We start from the raw sequence: 21,603 nt of genomic DNA on the forward strand, positions 1-21,603 counted from the left end.
GTAACAAAATGTTTTACCAAAAAGAAGCTTTTCAGAGAATAGAAAAGAGCTCTATTAATCCCAAGACGAGCAGAAATCAAGAAAAATAAAATAACTCAAAGCTAAAACAAACAAACAAATCGATCAACAGAGACCGACGACGGGCCCAACTACTACGACTACAACTACGACTCCTTCAACTACATCTACAGCAACAACAACCCCTAGTACAACATCCACTACAACTACGAATCCTACCACAACATCTCCAACAACCACACCGACTTCCACGACTGTAAGTTCTACAACTCCTAAAACCACGTCTTCCACAACAATAATTCCTACTACTACATCCACTGCAACTACCACTAGTTCCACAACATCTGTGACGACGAGCCCAACTACTACGACTACCACTACGACTCCTTCAACTACATCTACAGCAACAACAACCCCTAGTACAACATCCACTACAACTACGAATCCTACCACAACATCTCCAACAACCACACCGACTTCCACGACTGTAAGTTCTACAACTCCTAAAACCACGTCTTCCACAACAATAATCCCTACTACTACATCAACTGCAACTACCACCAGCTCCACAACATCTGTGACGACCAGCCCAACATCCTCGTCAACTACGAATACTATTACAACAACTATAACACCAAAACCAACTACTAAACCCACTTCTAAAACTCCAACGACAGCTGTAACTCCTACCATAGCTCCTGCAACAACAATAGGACCAGGATCGGCGACTCCGCCTTTGATAATTACTACAGAAGGTAATTTTTTGTTTTAGTCTCATATTTGTTGGATTTATTTGCTTTATTTGCATTTTAGTTGTAAGATATAATTAAATTTATGGTCCTAAGTATGGAAAATTGGCATAATCACCCTATATTCCACTCTAATGTGCAGAAATAATTGCAAATTAATTGCCCTAGCACATTTTAGGGGTTACAAAAAATCTCGTTCATAAGACAAGCAACGGTGATAAATAAAATATGATTTCATTAATGGTTTTGATTTGAATCTAGTAACATTATGAAAAGAAGGATTTATAGGGAAGTTTTTTTGGCATTTCTTTATGTATAGGATAATGACGAATGGTCTTGGGAAAACATTTGATTTTGACTACAAGGGAAATTTAAAAGGAAATCCGTCAAAGTGGTAGTTAAAACTCAAATGAAGAAACTGGCTTGCCATTATCAGCTAATCAGTATTCTAAGAAGACAGCTCTGTGACTTTATAAAGTGCTTTATCATTTAATCTAAGAAATATAATGACTGGACTTAATTATATTGATGTCTGACAGAACTTCTACACGCAAGATCTTATTTATCTCTTGAGAAAATTGTATCCCATTCTCTAAAAGCCCTACTTACCTGGGAATGTCCATTAGAAATTCAGTTAAAGAGACTATAAAGTGTGGCATCCAAAATTTTGAAAAAACACAACGATAGCTTATGTGTCACTTGTCTCTAATGCTACACGCCCTAGTCATTTCCTTCTTTCTAAAATTTACAATAGTCTAACTGTTCCTCATCTTCTTGCTCTGTCTCCTATTTAGCAACTATTTGGCAAATGTTTTTGCACATTAAGCTCATTAAGTTTTTGCAACATTTTTTCACTTACAAATCCTATTTGGGTTTCATGGTCCATTCTAAAATTGCGGGCAAATCATGAGGTAAATATTGCTAATGTAGATATTTGAAATTAAGTTTCAAAACACAATATTTTTGTAAAAAAGAAATATTTCAATAGATGTTTGGATTGGGAATAGTTTATTCATTGTCAAAAAATTACCAGTTTTAATAATCTTTACAATTCTGGGAGCCAAAGTTCACCGGTTGTTACATATATGTTCTTTTTGTATAAAATCAGTCATGGAGAAACTATGAAGTTTGATTTATGGTCAAATATTTCAAATTAAAATAAAATTGCAATTAATAACAGCTGTAGAAGGGCTGATTCATGATAAAAGTGTACAGAAATACAGACAGGAGCTAAGAAGTACGAGTAATTACTTCCCACTGGCTTTTTTTGTTACTTACATCTATAGCACATGATAATTGCCCCCCCCCCCCCCACCCCCATACGATTGCAAACGTATCCACTAGGCACATATCAGAACGTTTTCTCGTCTTAAGCCCTTTTAATGGACGTTTTAAATATTTTTCAATAAAACGACTTCAAAGTCTAGGGTATTGTTTTAACTATGTTTAGTGAGAGCTTAGCTTAAACCTTGGTCTATTTTTCCATTTTTTCTTATTCCTATTTTTCCTTTTGATTGATATTAATTATTTTCTTCTCATGAATTTTTTTTTTTTTTTTAGGGAAGACCATCAATATTTTATGTATGGTAGTTGGAAGCTGCCCAATAATAATGTAGTGTATTTTGTGCACTTGTTAATTTTTATTGATATGTTTTACACTTAAGCGTTTTATATTAATTAACAATACTGTCTGAATGCAACACCTTTTATACAACGTATGACTTCATTACAAATTCTATCATGTATCTCTTTTGCTCTTTGAGTGCATGTGACGTCATTTTCAAAGTTCGTGGTAACGAACTGTAGTAAGCAGCGACCCGGCTCAATAGTAACCAAAACTCTAAAAATTGGAAGTTTGATACCAGTAGCTACATATAAAGAATTGCATTTTAATGTCGCTTTTAAATATACAAGTTTCATCAAGTTTAGTTTTACCTATCAAAAGCTACGAGCTTAAAAAAATTTGCCTCATTTTAGAAAATAGGGGAAAACACCCCCTAAAAGTCATAGAATCTTAACGATAATCACACCATCAGATTCAGCATATCAGGGAGCCCTGCTGTAGAAGTTTCAAGCTCCTATCTACAAAAATGTGGAATTTTGTAATTTTTGCCAGAAGGCAGATCACGGATGCGTGTTTATTTGTTTTTTTTTCCAGGCGTGATCGTATTGACCCAGTGGTCCTAAAATCTTGCGAGAGGGTTCATTCTAACGGAAATCAAAAGTTCTAGTGTCCTTTTTAAGTAACCAAAAAATTGGAGGGCATCTAGGCCCCCTCCCACGCTAATTGTTTTCCCAATTTAAAAAAAGGGAATAGTTGTGGGAAAAGTCAAAGTCATGGCCAAATGTAGAAAAAAGCCAAGACAAATTGTCCAATTAAGTGGGCAGCCCAGTCAAGATTAATTAGACCCCTTTCTCCGTTGATTTTTGAATTTAAAAAAAGGGAATAGTTTTAGGAAAAGTCAAAGTCATGGCCAATTGTAGAAAAAAGCCAAGACAGACTGTCCAATTAAGTGGGCAGCCCAGTCAAGGTTAATTTTACCCCTTTGATGGCCGTTGTTACTGTCTCCCATTTATGCTACACCTCTCCGTGCATGCGTGTCCCTTCACAATGCCGAACTAGAGTCGTACCTGTTGGAGGTTCTCGCTGGGGAACACACGCAGGTTGACTACGGGTTGACTTACATGAAAATTTTCCTAATCTTACATTAAATGTTCAAGGACTTTGTGTCAGCAACATAAATTTTGTATGAACTAAACAGGAGAAACAGCTTCAAAATTTAGAAAAAGTCACAGATTGAAATTTCCTCCTATTGTAACTTTTTATCTAAGCTTAACATATGGCCAAAAATCAAGTTTCTGGGGTTTATGATTCTTCTATATTCATCAACAAAATCCGTTGCGTATATAATAATGTATACTATTCCTCTAACACATAGAGCGCAAAATTATCATAATCTTAAAAATAACCAAGAAAACACACCAAGTCAAAACCCACCAAAAGTCTTATTAAGCTGGTTGTAGTTTTTTTTTCTTTTCTTCCGATCTGCACAAACAATATCCTCAATAGGAACTAAAATTATCTAACAAATTAGTATAAGTTTTAAAATAATTGTTTTTCAAGAAGTGAATGAACATTTAGCTTTTTTCAATAAATAACTATGGGTGAATTATTTGAATCTGTTTCCGATTTTATAAGAAATTTTATCCTATTTACTTTTTGTGTCCACTAAAGTTCTTTTTGTATCAAATCAGTCATGGAGAAACTATGAAGTTTGATTTATGGTCAAATATTTCAAATTAAAATAAAATTGCAATTAATAACAGCTGTAGAAGGGCTAATTCATGATAAAAGTGTACAGAAATACAGACAGGAGCTAAGAAGTACGAGTAATTACTTCCCATTGGCTTTTTTCGTTACTTACATCTATAGTACATGATAATTGTCCCCCCCCATACGATTGCAAACGTGTCCACTAGGCACATATAAGAACATTTTCCCGTCTTAAGCCCTTTTAATGGACGTTTTTAAATATTTTTCAATAAAACAGAGTCAAAGTCTAAGGTATTGTTTTAACTATGTTTAGTGAGAGCTTAGCTTAAACCTTAGTCTATTTTTCGATTTTTTCTTATTCCTATTTTTCCTTTTGATTGATATTAATTATTTTCTTCTCATGAATTTTTTTTTTTTTTTTTTAGGGAAGACCATCAATATTTTATGTATGGTAGTTGGAAGCTGCCCAATAATAATGTAGTGCATTTTGTGTATACTTGTTAATTTTTATTGATATGTTTTACACTTAAGCGTTTTATATTAATTAACAATACTGTCTGAATGCAACACCTTTTATACAACGTATGACTTCATTACAAATTCTATCATGTATCTCTTTTGCTCTTTGAGTGCATGTGACGTCATTTTCAAAGTTCGTGGTAACGAACTGTAGTAAGCAGCGACCCGGCTCAATAGTAACCAAAACTCTAAAAATTGGAAGTTTGATACCAGTAGCTACATATAAAGAATTGCATTTTAATGTCGCTTTTAAATATACAAGTTTCATCAAGTTTAGTTTTACCTATCAAAAGCTACGAGCTTAAAAAAATTTGCCTCATTTTAGAAAATAGGGGAAAACACCCCCTAAAAGTCATAGAATCTTAACGATAATCACACCATCAGATTCAGCATATCAGAGAGCCCTGCTGTAGAAGTTTCAAGCTCCTATCTACAAAAATGTGGAATTTTGTAATTTTTGCCAGAAGGCAGATCACGGATGCGTGTTTATTTGTTTTTTTTTCCAGGCGTGATCGTATTGACCCAGTGGTCCTAAAATCTTGCGAGAGGGTTCATTCTAACGGAAATCAAAAGTTCTAGTGTCCTTTTTAAGTAACCAAAAAATTGGAGGGCATCTAGGCCCCCTCCCACGCTAATTGTTTTCCCAAAGTCAATGGATCAAAATTTTGAGATAGCCATTTTATTCAGCATAGTCGAAAAACCTTATAATTATGTCTTTAGGGACGTCTTACTCCCCCACAGTCCCTGTTGGAGGGGCTGCAAGTTACAAACTTTGACCAGTGATTACATATAGTAATGCTTATTGGGAAGTGTACAGACGTTTTCAGGGGGATTTTTTGGTTTGGGGAGGGGTTGACAAGATGGGGATATGTTGAAGGAACTTTCAATCGAGGAATTTGTCATAGGGGAAGAAACTTTCCATGAAGGGAGAGTAGGATTTTCTAGCATTATTTAAAAAAAAAACAATGAAAAATTAAATATGAAAAGTTTTTTCAACTGGAAGTAAGGAGCAGCATTAAACCTTAAAACGAACAGGAATTATTACGCATATGAGGGGCTCACCTCCTCCTAATACCTCGCTCTTTACGCTAAAGTGTTTTTAGTGATTTCAACTATTTATTCTACAGCTTTTGTGATTCAGGGGTCATTCTTAATGAATTGGGACAAAATTTAATCTTTAGTGTAAAGAGCTAATTTATAAGTTACGTTTTTCTTTTACTAATAAAACCATTCGTAAAACATTAAAAGTTCTAGTTGCCTTTTTAAGTAACCAAAAAATCGCACTGCAATTAGGCTTCCTCCACCGTTTCTTTTTTTCTCAAAATCATTTGATCAAAACTATGAGAAAGCCATTTAGCCAAAAAAACTTGCAAATTTCGTGTTAAGTATTCCTCTGCTTAGAGCCAAAATCAAAACATGTATTGATTCAAAAACGTTCAGATATTCAAATAAAAAAAACAAGTTTTTTTTTAGCTGAAAGTAAGGGGGGACATTAAAACATAAAACGGACAGAAATTACTACGTATATGAAAGGGGCTGCTTCCTTATCAACACCCCACTCTTTACGCTAAAGTTTTTTACTGTTTAAAAAGCAGAGTTGAGAGAAAGAGTCAAACCTTAGCGTAAAGAGCGGGGCGTTGTTGAGGAAGAAGCCCCTTTTATATACGAAGTAATTTCTGTCCGTTTTAAGTTTTAATGTCGCTCCTTACTTTCAGCTAAAAAAAACTTGTTTTTTTATTTAATTCAACATTAAGGATCTAAACTATAGTCACCCGAAGGTTGCACGTCCCGCTCATGACCACCCAAAATAATGGCAATATTACATTGCAATGATTGCAGGTGCACCCAGAAAATTATTTTGTTGCAAAATTAGTTTGCTAATGTTGTACGGACAAAATATGCTACCATCTGTATGTTCACATAAATACTAAGAATTTTCACTCTATAGTATTTTGGCACTCTCGGGCAAAAATTGTATTTTTACCGACAGAAAAAGACCAAGAAAATTATTTTGTTGTAGCAAAACTTTTTGGTTATTTAAAAAAAAAAGCTCTAAAACCTTATATCTTTATTTGAATGAGCCCTATTCTTATATTATACGGCTACTGAATTGATACGACTATCGTCTACCCAAAACAATGAAAAAAAGGAAGAACAAATGCAAGTGACTATCTTTTACAGGAAAACACCAAGGTACTATTTTTGCACACAGAGGGTTTAAAAATTTATTCTTATTGTTTCAAGGTAAGCTTAATTTCATGGTGAACTCTTTTTTAGCAATTCACTGGTGGCTATCAACGAGGTTTGTCATGGCCTTCCTTCATAACAGGGGCGTAATTTACTAATGGTCAGGGGGCAATTGGCCCCAGACCCCATTTTGACTCCCCCCCCCCAGCTGAAACCTAGTTTCTTCAAAAATCTTGTCAAAACTAGGACAAGTCTTCATTATTCAAGCAGCCACAGAAACGGGTCAATGTTCTTTAGTATATCTTTGCCATTATGGGACTAAATGGCTCATTTTTTGGTTTTAACTATCATTTTCATTTGATTTAGAAAAATTGGCTAAAACTTTGCCCCCCCCCCCTAAGATTTTGAAGAAATTACGCCATTGTTCATAAACCTGAAAAACTCGATTGAAACTACAGAGCCAGATTGTACAAACATACAGCGCTAGTACTATCGACAGTAGAGCAATTCTTAATAGGATAAAATTAAAAGGTAGGGAATATTATACAGACACAAACCAAATAATGGTTGCAATATTAACTGCAACCAAATAAAGAGTGAACCACACCCATAGTAACCGAAAGTTAAAGAACTCGTTAAAAATTCCCAATTAAAAAGTATGCCTATTAAAAAAATACTATTCAGAATTTATTAAGGAACGATAACTATAATTTCGGTTTATCTTAAAAGTAAGAGTTTATTACGAAAATAAATTTATGGTGCTTTAGAAGAAAAAACCTGGAGCCCCTTGAAAATGGCGTCGGATCAAAATGAGAAATGATACATCAGAATCAGCATTATAAAAAAACATACAAATAGAAATTACAGTCCCCTACCTTGAACAATAGGGAAAATCACTTTTTTGGATGGTCAGCACTGATGGGTCACCCCATTTTTTTTCCCAGGGCTAACAGATTACCAAAACATCATGGAGATATGTTTAATGACTCATTTATAAGCTATTGTTCATATCCGCGTACTTTTTATAAATTCCGCCACCTGCAAGTGTCATATGGTACTAAAAATAAAACTTTTTGTGCCATTTCGCAAGGGGTGGCGCTAGTGGGCTACCAGACACCGTAGATAGGTCTTTAATAGCTCATATAAAAGATTTTCCTCATATCTACGTCATTCCTCTAACTCCCACCGTCTGAAAGTGACGAATGACACTTTTGGTGCCATGTCTCAAGCGGAAAAGCTGGATTACCAGAACTTTAAATGAATTATTTGATAGCTGTGGCTCATATCTATGTGTGTTTTATCAATTCTACACACATAAGTGTGATATAGCACTAAAAACAACACTTTTGGTGCCACTTCCGAAGTGAAAAAACTTAGAAGCATAAAATGGTGCCATTGTAATAATTACATTCCATAACCATTAACTGGAGGTTTACAAGAAATACTGAAGCATACCACCCTCCCAACCCCGGTAGCAGGTTTCATAAATTGTCTCTTTACCAGCAAGCTACTGCAACATTAGCAGGCTATCACACCATCGTAGAGTAATGTTTCATGGCTAATTTCAAAGCGATTGTTCATATCTAATTGGTTTTTACAAATCCTACCATCTATTAGATTTCATAGATTTCAATATTGACTAGCTCCCTGGGAGAATTCACTATAAGATTTTTGTCTTTAACACGATCAGCCGACATTGAGGCTCGCAAATTTAGTTTTTAGAGATCAAATGCTCTTAAGATGAAGAAATTGACAAAATAACGATTAATTGGATTTCAAAATTTCCAATGACCATTCCTTGATGTAACCCCCTCCCTTCCTTCTGTTCACAAAAATTCAGCTACACCAACTATAGTTTAATGCTCTCATTTTTTACAGTAAAAACTTTAATTAACTCGGTTGCTTTATACCGTTTGGCAATGCCCAGTGTTAGTATCCTCTAGCAGGGTCTTATCTTGACATAAAATTTTAATAAAGGTTTGTTACCATGACCGGGATAGCAAAAATCATGGTTGCAGCAGTAGCTACGACCTATTAAAGAACGAACCACACCCCATAGGAACTAAAAGTTAAAACATTTGTATAGAAAAAAACTGCCAAGTAGAAAAAAATTGCCATCCGACACTTATTGAGGAACGGTGACTACTATTTCGGTTCGTCTTATGTAAAAGTTTATTAGGAAAAGAAATTTATGGTGATTTCAAAAAAAAGCCTGAAAACCCTCGAAAATGGCCTCAGATTAAAATGAAAGTTATAGCATTGGAATGAGCACAATCGCATACCTTGCACAGGAAAATTACAGTCCCCGACCCTAAGCAACATTGAATAACATTTTGTTACAGGAGAAACACTTTGGTCTTGCCTTGTTTTTTTTTCTAGTCTGTCGATTTCAGGTAATTGCTAGTAAGTGGTAAGCATTTAGCCACCGATCTTATCACCAAAAGTGTGTGGACCTCAGGCCGGATTGATGAAAGTAAGACTAGATTGTGGAAAGCTACGTTTAACTCTTGCCCGGGGTCAAAAGAGTGGTTTTCACTAGTAGTAGAGACTAAACCTAGAGTGTGTGAGTTGAAGAGGAGTCTTGTAGTCTATGTTGGAGAGGGCTATCTAAAGTTATGCAGTCACAGAGCCATAGAGCCTTTCTTTAAATCAAATTTGGACCAGTGTCAAAAAATTGATTAACTAATGCGATGGTTACCTGGACCCACCGTCAAAGAATTGGAGCTTTAACAGAGCTCTAAGTCGAAATCTTAGTAAGTTGGCCCACGGCAAGAACATCAACTGTTGAACTAAGATGAATAGATTCTGTCCTGTTTTAAAATCAAATACAGGTTAAGGAACCTCTATGATTGAAAAATTAAGTGAATCTCTTGACTTCCTAATCTGGCACGAGCTCGTTAGAAATACATAATATTCATTCACTTTTTCAAGCGTAATAGTCGTTTAGCCTATATTTGATTTGAACCTAGGCATACGTAAGATTTATAAATAAAAAGAATGTTCATTTTGCTAGAATCCCATATCAGAAAATGATTCGGACGCACAATAATATGTAGCAGATATTTTGTCTTGTGCTTTTTTTGTGCTTTGGTGCTTTGTTGAAATACCAGATTGGATTTTGTTTAAATGTGAGTTCCTTTCCTGCTTCTTTTGTAGCGTTTGTGTTTTCTAGTTTTTTTTTCGCTCGTATATTTCGCTTAAGTTAACTTTTTTTTTCCGTTGATAAAGGCTTCCGATTGTGAAGCCAAAATATTCAGACTTTTCTTATTATTTTCGCATAAAGAACATTTTAAATTTTATCTTATTGTCTTTTTAAAGAAACTTAAACCATTTTAGTATGTTTCTGTTTCAATGGCAAATAAAGTGGCATTGTACACTAGTAAATTATTCTTTGGATACCTAACCATAGTGTTTCTCCTCCACAGATCCGCTGTTGGGGGGGGAGTGACCGGGGCAGCACCAACGGTGTCGCACCTGAAGAATTGCCAACGTTGATCTAATTCTACTTTGCTTTGGCTTTTTACTTGTCTTTGCGTCAGGAAGGGGGCGCTCCTTCCTACATTTCTTGGAGGAATTAATGTCAGCTAGGTCTTTCGGCTCTTTGGAGAATTCCAGGTCTTCTAGATATTTGGAAGATTTTCAATAAGTAAAATGCATCAAACTTGTTTTATGCTTCTTCAGGTTGGCTAAATAACTGCTTCAACTCCGTCAATTGACCCGAAAGCAAAGAATAGTTTGGAGATTCAGAGTAGTCGATCCTTAGGGAGCTATAGCTTCATTAACTGAAAACATGAGAGAAAGATAGCAAACTTTTCTTGAAACTCTTTTCTTAGTACGACGCTTTTCGTCGTGCAAAACTGAGGGTTTTAAGCAGTGTCAATATAATTTGCTATTATGTATTATTTATTGAAGTGTAATACAAAGAGTATGAATAACTTACGAGAGTGGAAACTGACGCTAGTGTCAACAAAAACAAAAGAAAAGCCAACTATAATTACAATCTGATATTTGGCGACAAATTCAAACTCTGTATTTCTGTCAGAAACTGAGATCAGATTGTTCACCAATTATACAAATTAAACTACTTATTCTTATCATTACACTGAAAACATACCAAGCATTGTCAAACGCTAGATGCCAATAGAAACTGTTTCAACTATTAGAAGTTACCCACACTCATTGGTATTGTTTCTATTTACCTGTTATGAAGTTAGTTTCGTCTCTTTTTCTTTTATTTTTTCCGTTGTCCGCCGTATTTACCTTTACAATACGTTTTACAGTAAATATCTGTTTGATATTATTTGAAAGTAATAGCTTATTTTAAGTCAGTTTTGACGAATTTTCAGCCCTCTAAATAACAAGAAAGAACTAGCAAAAGACAGATTAAAAAAAAGCTGAAGACATTGGCGTCCAATACTTATCTCCCCCCCCCCAAACATTTGAAATATCAGCTATTATTCGTTTTTTTATGGAAAAAAAAACTGTAGAGACTAGGCAGTTGATGCCAGATGCAAAAATCATAAACTTCAATTTTGTAAATGAGTAAATGATGTAATTTACAATGATGTAAATAAATAAAGGTCCCCACTTTGTCTATTGCTTACTTTAGTTGGAAACAAATTAACCCAAAATAATAATTTATCCATGATTTATCAATTAGATTCCTACAAAAATGTTGGATAGAAAAATTCCCATCTAGAGTTCTATTTATTGAGTTTTATAAGCCTATTGAAATCCTGAGATGTTAATTTATTTTGACGAATAAGCAAAAAGACAACATTAATGAATATTTTATTAGAAAGTAATTAAAATACATACTTTTTCAACAAAATAAGTTTTTCAAAGAAAAAGGAGGGGCTAGTGCTTTTTTTTAGCAGTCAAAAGTGATCGGGGGTAACTAACCCCCTCCCATGCCCACCATTTTTCCGGACAGATCCATTCAAAATTCGAAGATAGCCATATTGTTCAACATGATTGAAAGGTCCAGAAATAATGTCTTTGAGGGTGACAACCCCCCAAAACCCTCAGGGCAAGGGTAGTAAGTTATGCCCTGGGGAATTTAAAGTTTTTACAGAAAGGGTGATCCTATAAACTTCAGAAGGGGGTTATTGGATTAGTAATCTGAAGTTTTAGTGTCCATTTTTAGATTCAGAGTGATCAAATGGTGGATATCCCCCTCCCAGACACACAGTATTGATTTGGTCTTTGAACTGTGAGGACATAAACTGGATTAAACTCTGAATCTATTTCGATTGTGCAAATAGTGAAATTGAGACCAGTAAAAGATTGAGAAATATTATTAATTTTGAGCATTTAACGAGTGTAGACGTAAAGCGGCTTAATAGGATATTAACGAAACCCTAATTTGCAAGCAGGAGAGGTGCAGTTCCCCCGTCGCCAGAGCCCTTTTACGTGCCAGGAGAGCCAATGCTAAATACCATGCTGAACTAAATATCGCGATCAATAACTGTCGGAATTGTCGGATAGCACATTTGATTGGAAATTGAGAGGGCTAGTACCCTTTTTAATAGTTAAAAGTGATTGGAAGCCTACTAAACTCGCTCCCACACCCACGATTTCCCTAAGCCCATCCCATCCAAACTTTTAGATGGTCATTTTGCTCAGCATAATTGAAAGGTCTGGAATTTACATCTTTGAGGATGACATCCCCCCCCTAGACCCCTCAGGGCAAGGGCTTCAAATTATGCCCGGGGGTTATATAAGGCGAATATCGAAAAAGTGATCATATAAACTTTGGAGGGGGCTCATTGGATCGGCAATTTATGATTCAAAGTGGTCATAGGGTTGATACCCCCCACCACAAGCACACGACTCGTGTTTTCACAAAATTCATCTGATAGAAATTTTGAGATGGCCACTTATTGTCAAAGAAACTTCAAAACAGCTCATTCGATGGGAAATTGAAAGAGCCAGTGTCCTTTTTAATAGTCAAAAATGATTATAGGTGGGGGCACATTGGATTCGTAATCTGAGGCTCATGTGCTCTTTTTAAGATTCAGAGTGATTGGAGGGTGGATATCCCCACCCCCTACCCCACACACACGACTCGTGTTTTCCAAAAATTCATCTGAAATTTTTTTTTTGAAATTGCCATTTATTGTCAAAGAAACTTCAAAAACAGCTCATTCGATGGGAATTTTAAAGAGCCAGTGCCCCTTTTTAATAGTCAAAAATAACTTTGGAGGGGGCACCTTGGATTAGTAATCAGAAGTTCTTGTACTCTGTTTAAGATTCAGAGTCATCGGAGAGTGGATACCCCCTCCCCCACACAAAACTCGTATTTACTCAAAATTTGTCTGATTTTAATTTTGACATGGTCTTTTGTTCTATTAGAAAGTTAGAAAACAGTTTATTCGATTGGAAATTGAAAGGCCGGCGAACCCTTTTCAATAGTCGAAAAGCAAATAGAGAGCAACTAACCCCCATCCCACGCCCACCATTTCCACAAACACCATCCACTAAAAATTTTGAGATAGCCATTTTTTTTAACGTAATTGAAAGGTTTGGAATTTATGTCTTTGAGACAAACCCCCAGAGCCATCAGGGCAAGGGTTATAAGTTATACCCTGGGGGCATATAAGGTGTATATAGAAAGAATGATACAGCAACATTTAGTTTTAAAGCATAATGGACCAATTGCATGATTTCGGGGGTTGACATGGCTATTATCCCCAAAAACATAGTTGCTGGACCAATCTACTGTGCTGAACTCAATGGCTGTCTAAGAATTTCGACTGGATGCGTTTGAAAAATGAACGGGCTTGAGAGAAGGGCTGCTTACCCTCCAATCTCTTGTTACTCTTGAAAAGGGCACCAGACTCTCATGCTGGTATTGGAGTGCAAGGGGGGAAGACTTCCCCCTTCATATATCTAGTAAAAACATTTTCAGCAAGTAAAGACAAAGCAAAAACCTTTTAAATGTATTTGTTTTCTGTGAAGTGCAAATTATGTTTGGTTCTTGAGAAGGCATGGGGGATGTCAGCCCAATTCATGTTAATTTTTGCTCGTTTTGAGTTTTCCTTGGCTATTTCTGGTATGATTTTAAAAAACTAAATTTTTTTAGTAAAGTGTAGATTATGTTCTGGTTCTGAAAAGGTATTGGGGTTGTCAAAGACATAGTTTCCAGAACTCTCAACTACACTAAACAAAATGGCTCCAAAATTTGATTAGATGTCCAAATTTTGATGTCCTAAAGAGGTCCAAAAATCTCCAAAGTTTGATTAGGGTTGATCGTATCGACCCAATCTGTTTTGCTTTTTCTACAATTAACCATGATTTTGACTTTTCCCACAACTATTCCTTTTTTTTTAATTCAAAGAGTAGTTCATTTTTTTCCAAAGTCACCGGATCAAAATTTTGAGATAGCCATTTTTTTCAGTATAGTCGAAAAACCTAATAATTATGTCTTTTGGGACGACTTAATCCTCTATAGTCCCCGGGGGAGGAAATGCAAGTTACAAATTTTGACTTTTGTTTACATATAGCAATGGTTATTGGGAAGTGTAGAGACGTTTTCAGGGGGAATTTTGTGTGTTGAGGGGAGGTGGGGTTGGTTTGGGGAGGGGGTTAATTGGGAAGAACTTTCCATGGAGGAATACATCACGAGAAAAGAGAATTTCCATGAGGAGGTCTGGATTTTCTACCATTATCTTAGAAAACAATGAGAAAATAAACAAAACAAAATTTGTTTTCAGCTGGAAGTAAGGAGCAGCATTAAAACATAAAATGAACAAAAATTATTCTGTTTACAAGGGGGCTATCTCCTCCGCAATACCTTACTCTTAAAACTAAAGTATTTTTAGTAATTTCAGCTATTTATTCAAATTAATCAATTAAGCCCCTTGCATGGGGACTGCGGGGCAGTAAGTCGTCCCTAAAGACATAGTTATCAGGTTTTTCGACTATGTTGAATACAATGGCTATCATTGAACATGGGCCTAGGCACCCTCTAATTTTTTCGGTCACTTAAAAAGAGCACTAGAACTTTTAATTTTCTTTAGAATCAGCCCTCTTGCGACATTTTAGGACCACTGGGTCTATACGATCACCCCTGGGAATAAATAACAAAAAAAAACAACAAATAAACACACATCCGTGTTCCGTCTTCTGGCTAAAGATACAAAATTCCACGTTTTTGTACATAAGGGCTTGAAACTTCTACAGTAGGGTTTTCTGATATGCTGATTCTAATGGTTTGATTTTCGTTAAGATTCTATGACTCTTAAGCGGTGTATTTCCTTATTTTCTAAAATAAGACAAATTCTCTTAGGCTCGTAACTTGTGATAGATAAGACTAAACTTGATTGGACTTATATATATAAAATCAATGTGAAAAATGCAATTCTTTTGATGTAACTATCATTATCAAAATTCGGTTTTTAGAGTTAAGGCTACTATTGAACCGGGTTGCTCCTTACTACAGTCTGTTGCAACTAATTGTTTGATCAATATCAAGGCTTCTTCATTTTCGCCCATACAAGTTCATGTTTTAAGAGCAGTGTTGATTGGTCGAGTTTTAGGTATTGATGTCTAAGTAAGCAAACATCCAAACATGACTTGAGCAACAAAAAATTGTTTTTATAAAACGATTTAAGTCAATTTTTGCATTATGACCTGTTTGGGAACTATTTCCTCAACGTATTCTGGGTTTACTCTGTGTCAAGTGTCGGTTAAAAACAATATGCACCTAAATTCTTCACTTTTAACCACACTTGTTAATGCTTTAAATATTATATTTATTTCATGTCTTATGTTTCATTTTCTCATATCTTTACTTAACCAAGAGACGGGTCTTGAATCTTCCGACATCTGTTTTCTCATCTTTTTTCTCAAGAGGTAACATTTCAAGGGAGGACAAGAGTGCATTAACATGTTTCAACCAACTGGACTAGTAAAATTTTGGTTTTATCCCAGCGGAAACTTTTAAACCCTCGCCTGTTCAACTTGTTGAAAAAACTTTTCATCTCTTGTAATATACTTCTTTATGAAAATATTATTAGCTCATTAAGGTTGAAATGAGATTACAGTTGTATATAGAAATATGATTTTTTAAATTTCTAAATACTGGTACACACGCTAACATATGGCTGCTAGTAGTTACAAGTCACGCATAGCCAGTGTAATAAAAAAATAGTAATAAGATGAATATAATACGGATTCATTTAAACTATATATTCAAGTGTATGTTGAGAGTGCCAGCTGGTCCATAAAGGCTATAAAATTAGTTCCCAGCGTTTTATTGATGTATTATTAACAATTAGACTTTCAGCTGCTTGTAATATTATTTTTCACAGTACCTGCACGCAGAGGGAGATAGGTAGAATTTTTAATTACCCCCTGTACACAAGAAAGATTTTAAAGAATTGACCTAAATGGTTTTTCTTCGATTTGACCCTTTCTCCCTTGGACAAGCCCCAGGATAACCTTTTCCTTCTCTCCAAACCTGAGTACACGTATGGTTGCCATTATGGCAAAGGCTTTAAAACAGCTTCTTTATGTGGATTTTGATGCATGAATACCAGTAATAAATTGATATTTATGACTCCTTTTTCATTATTTTTGTCTGGCAAAAATGGTTTACTGATGTTGGCCAATGGGTAACCAGTGATTCTAAATTTTTGTCAGTTTTTCCTATTCAATCATTTCCACAATCACAAAGGCCACTGGTCCCTACTGGCTACTCAAATATTAAGACCGTGACAAGATAGTGCTGATGCATCCCATTAATTTCTACGAGCCAACCATCCTGCCAATAGTCTTATCCGTTCAATAACTTGCTTTGATAGTTTTGGCGCAACTTAGACAAAACATTCTACCAATGCTAATCTCCAGCCAAATAACAGCTCAAGCTTTTTTTTTAATTACGCTACTTCCATACCCTATGAGAAAGCGCCTGGATCCTTATTGACACAAAAACCTAATGACAAAGGCCTAATTAATGCACTGACTTCCGAAGACAAAACTATCATGGACCATATACTGTTTGTGATTTTGAATATAATATTAAACACATATGCCCAGAGGAAGGGGGATAGGTTCAATCCCTGTAATGTGGTACAAAAAGGGTATTAACCAAGGGAGATGGGACAACTCTCCCCGCTTAATTCTGGAAGATACTATTTTTTCGTTGAAAAATTGAAAAAATATACCCCCTGGGCAACATTCAGAGGGTGGGTATTGGGTTTGAAGATCCCTCCTGAAAATTTCGTCCGATTCGCAAAAAAGTAACAAAAATGTATATGAGCAGATTCTTCATAGGTTTTCTAAAGTTGTTTTGTAACCCCCTCCCCCAACAAAAATCCTAGATTTTGCCATGTCCCCGCTAACGCTAATTTTGGGTTTTGTCAACCTTAGTGATAGGTACTAGCCCCTACAACACAAATGTATTTCCAGTGGCTACATTAATTCATAGTATGACAGGGAAAATTAGCATGATAGCAGAATATGATAGGAAAAAACATGATCTTAAACATGGGTAGCAGTGTTTTAACGCCACCGCGGTTTTCAGCCACCATGTATTTTCCGCCACCTTTTAATTCAGATAGGTTAGAATAGATATAGACATAGATATAAGAACAGACATAGACATAGACACAGATATAGATAGACAAAAACATAGATATTGGCATAGACTAGCCTAACCTAACCCGTCTATTCTGACCCAACTAATCCTCTTGACGATGCAAGACTTCCTGGGTGGCAGAAAACATACGGTGGTGAAAAAACGTGGTGGTGTTAAAACACCCAATTCTAAATATGTCCTGGGTGGTGAAACGTTCAAAAGAGTCTCCATCCGGTGCTTTTTGCTTTGCACCGGTCTCAGATTGATTTGACAGTGTGAATCTATAACCAACTTATGCTAATAACTGTGGTATATATTTTTGTGTTTTGCATGAGTAAATAAAGGGAAAGTAAATAAAGAAAAAAAGCTTTATATTTACTTGGACAAAATTTCTTTGTCGAAAATATAGAATTTACTCATAGATTCTTGTCTCTCCCTTCTTATGTTTCCTTTTCTAATATCCTGTAAATTTTGCATGATTTTAGTTTTTGATTTTGGTTTCCAATCCACCCCAACCCTTAATAAATTAACAACTCTAAAAAAAAATCTCGCGGACTAGCTTGAGTCATTTCCTTAATGTTACCTTACTTTATATATGAAACTTGTTCCGCTTCAGTTGCTTTTTTTGCGATATTTGAATAGCATTTAATAAAAATACTTAATTTGGACAAAATTTCTTCGGTCAAAAAAATCGACGTTACTCCTAGATCCCTCCTCCTGTATATTTTTCAATAGGTAATACCTTATAAAGATCCTATTTAAATACTGATTATAGTTAGTCCTGATTAGTATTCTATTTAAAGAAAATTTTGTTTGTTAATAATTACAGGTGTCTCTTTTTTTCAGTATTTTTGTATTTGTTACATACCGTTGAGTTGTTTGACTCCTACTCGTTTTTATCACCAGGACCAAGGCCATTTCCATGGGGATATACAAGGTTTGAACCCCCCTCCCCCAACCAAAAAATGTCTGTCCGGCTTGTAACAACATAAGAAAATGAATGGAAACAACTCATTGATGCGTTTTTTTTTTGTAAAGGCAAAAACTACAAAAAAAACTAAAAACTAATAAAAAAGCTAAAAAACTAAAAAAACTAAAAAAAGGCAAAAACTACAAAAAAAACTAAAAACTAATAAAAAAAATAAAAAAGCTAAAAAACTAAAAAAACTAAAAAAACTAAAAAAAAGGTAAAAAACTAAAAAAACTAAAAACTAAAAAAAACTAAAAAACAGGAAAAAACTGAAAAATAAGCTAAAATAAAGGTAAAAACCAATAAAAAACTAAAAAAAAAACTGAAAAAACTAAAAAAAGGCAAAAACTACAAAACAACTAAAAACTAATAAAAAAAGTAAAAAAGCTAAAAAACTAAAAAAACTAAAAAAACTAAAAAAACTAAAAAAAGGTAAAAAACTAAAATAAATAAAAAATAAAAAAAAACTAAAAAAAAGGAAAAAACTGAAAAATAAGCTAACATAAAGGTAAAAACCAATAAAAAACTAAAAAGAAAAAAAGGAAAAAACTAAAAAAAATTTTCATCTAAAAAACTAAAAAAAACTAAAAAAGGTAAAAACTAAAAGAACTAAAAAATAAAAAAATAAATGACGACACTCAAAGAGAAAGCGACCAGGACAAAAGGAATGTTCGATTAGCAATCAACAAAGCACCGGGACACAGGGAGTATAAATGACGACCAGGACATAAGTAAAAAAAAAAAATTAACAAAACTAAAAAGAAGGTAAAAACTACAAAAAAACTAAAAAGAAAAAAAAACTAAAAACTAATAAAAAAAACTAAAAAATCTAAAAATCTAAATAAACTAAAAAAGAAAAAAAAAGGAAAAAAATAAAGGAGAAAAACAAAACTAAAAAACGAATGTATATACAGACCGGTACACCGGGATACAAATGACGACCGGGACACAGGGAATATAAATGACGACCGGGACACAGGGACACAACTACAACGGGAACACCGGGGGAAACAGGGGGATATAAATGACGACCGGGACAAAAAAACTAAAAAGAAAAAAAAACTAAAAACTAATAAAAAAACTAAAAAATCTAAAAATCTAAATAAGCTAAAAAAGAAAAAAAAGGAAAAAAATAAAGGAGAAAAACAAAACTAAAAAACGAATGTATATACAGACCGGGACACCGGGATACAAATGACGACCGGGACACAGGGAATATAAATGACGACCGGGACACAGGGACACAACTACAACGGGGACACCGGGGGAAACAGGGGGATGTAAATGACGACCGGGACACCGGGACAGGGAATGGTCGATTAGCAATCACCATCAACAAAGCTCAAGGGCAATCATTAGAATCATGAGGTATAGATCTGAATACAGATTGTTTTCCCATGGACCATTATATGTTGCATGTTCAAGAGTCGGTAAACCTGACAATCTATTTATATGCAAAGACAATGGGACAGCAAAGAATGTTGTATATTCGCAAGTTTTACGTAGTTAAAACCATATATATATATATATATATATATACATATATATATATATATATATATATATATATATATATATATATATATATATATATATATATATATATATATATATATATATATATATATATATATATATATATCTATATTCACAGGTGGGACATAGGGACACAACTACAATGGCGCGTAACTATTATGGCGCGTAACGACTTACGCGCGCGGGGGGGCTTGGGGGGGGTGCGAAGTGCCCCCACCAACTAGGTGTTGGGGTGGTGCGAAGCGCCACCCCAACAGCTAGTCTATATATATAAAAATAAGTTGTCTGTGTGTGGATCTGTGGATGGATCAGGTGACGTCATGTTTGTTCGCATATGACGTCTGCATTATTTCACACTAATACAAAAGAAGAAAAAAACTAAAAAAGGTAAAAACTACAAAAAAAACTAAAAAGAAAAAAAACTAAAAAAGCTAAAAAACTAAAAAAAACTAAAAAACGGTAAACTCAAAGAGAAATCACAGACTGGAACACCGGGACACAAATGACGACCGGGACACAGGGAATATAAATGACAACCGGGACACAGGGACATAACTACAAAGGGGACGCCGGGGTGCACAGGGGGATATATAAACGACGATGGCGACTCAGGGAATGGTCGATTAGCAATCACCATCAACAAAGCTCAAGGGCAATCATTAGAATCATGAGGTATAGATCTGAATACGGATTGTTTTCCCATGGACCATTATATGTTGCATGTTCAAGAGTCGGTAAACCTGAAAATCTATTTATATGCACAGACAATGGGACAGCAAAGAATGTAGTATATTCGCAAGTTTTACGTAGTTAAAAACATATATATATATATATATATATATATATATATATATATATATATATATATATATATATATATATATATATATATATATATATATATATATATATATATATATCTATCTATATTCACAGGTGGGACATAGGGACACAACTACAATGGCGCGTAACTAATATGGCGCGTAACGACTTACGCGCGCGGGGGGGCTTGGGGGGGCGCGAAGCGCCCCCACCAACTAGGTGTTGGGGTGGCGCGAAGCGCCACCCCAACAGCTAGTATATATATATATATATATATATATATATATATATATATATATATATATATATATATATATATATATATATATATATATATATATATATATATATATATATATATAAATAAGTTGTTTTTTTGTGTGTCCATCCGTCTGTCCGGATATGACGTCTGAATTATTTCATCATATACCAATTCAAAAACGAATGTATTCAAGCCGAAGTAGCTGAGTTGGTAAAGCGTTATGTTCCAGGTTCTAGGTCCGAGAGGTTCCAGGTTCGAACCTTGGCCTTAGCATTACTACAAAGAAGAAAAAAACTAAAAAAGGTAAAAACTACAAAAAAAAACAAAAGGAAAATACTAAAAAAACTAAAAAAGCTGAAAAACTAAAAAAAAAACTAAAAAACAGGTAAAAAACTAAAAACTAAAAAATAAAAAAAATAAAAAAAACTAAAAAAAGGTAAAAACTACAAAAAAAACAAAAAAAAAACAACTAAAAACTAATAAAAAAACTAAAAAAACTAAAAACTAAAAAGGAAAAAAACTAAAAAAAGGAAAAAACTGAAAAATAAAGCAGAAAAAGAAAACTAAAAATAAAAAAACTAAAAAGGTAAATGTATTCAAGCCGAAGTAGCGAGGTAGTAAAGCGTTATGTTCCAGGTTCTAGGTCCAAGAGGTTCCAGGTTCGAACCTTGGCTTTAGCATTAA

At 34.6% G+C, this 21,603-nt stretch overlaps 2 protein-coding genes across 2 annotated transcripts in view; both read left to right on the plus strand.

Annotated features, from left to right (window-relative positions):
- Positions 1–21,603, plus strand: part of LOC136028231 (uncharacterized) — a 129,470-nt gene that overhangs the window by 38,462 nt on the left and 69,405 nt on the right. The gene's annotated exons all lie outside the window — the stretch shown is intronic.
- On the plus strand, positions 9–4,653 carry LOC136028445 (salivary glue protein Sgs-3-like). Its single transcript, XM_065706288.1, has 3 exons — positions 9–69; positions 102–773; positions 2,328–4,653. The coding sequence occupies exons 1-3, from the start codon at positions 9–11 to the stop codon at positions 2,381–2,383; spliced, it is 789 nt and encodes a 262-aa protein (XP_065562360.1). The 3' UTR covers positions 2,384–4,653.

The sequence above is a fragment of the Artemia franciscana genome, chromosome 6, assembly GCF_032884065.1.
Source record: "Artemia franciscana chromosome 6, ASM3288406v1, whole genome shotgun sequence".
In the NCBI taxonomy this organism is placed as follows: domain Eukaryota; kingdom Metazoa; phylum Arthropoda; class Branchiopoda; order Anostraca; family Artemiidae; genus Artemia; species Artemia franciscana.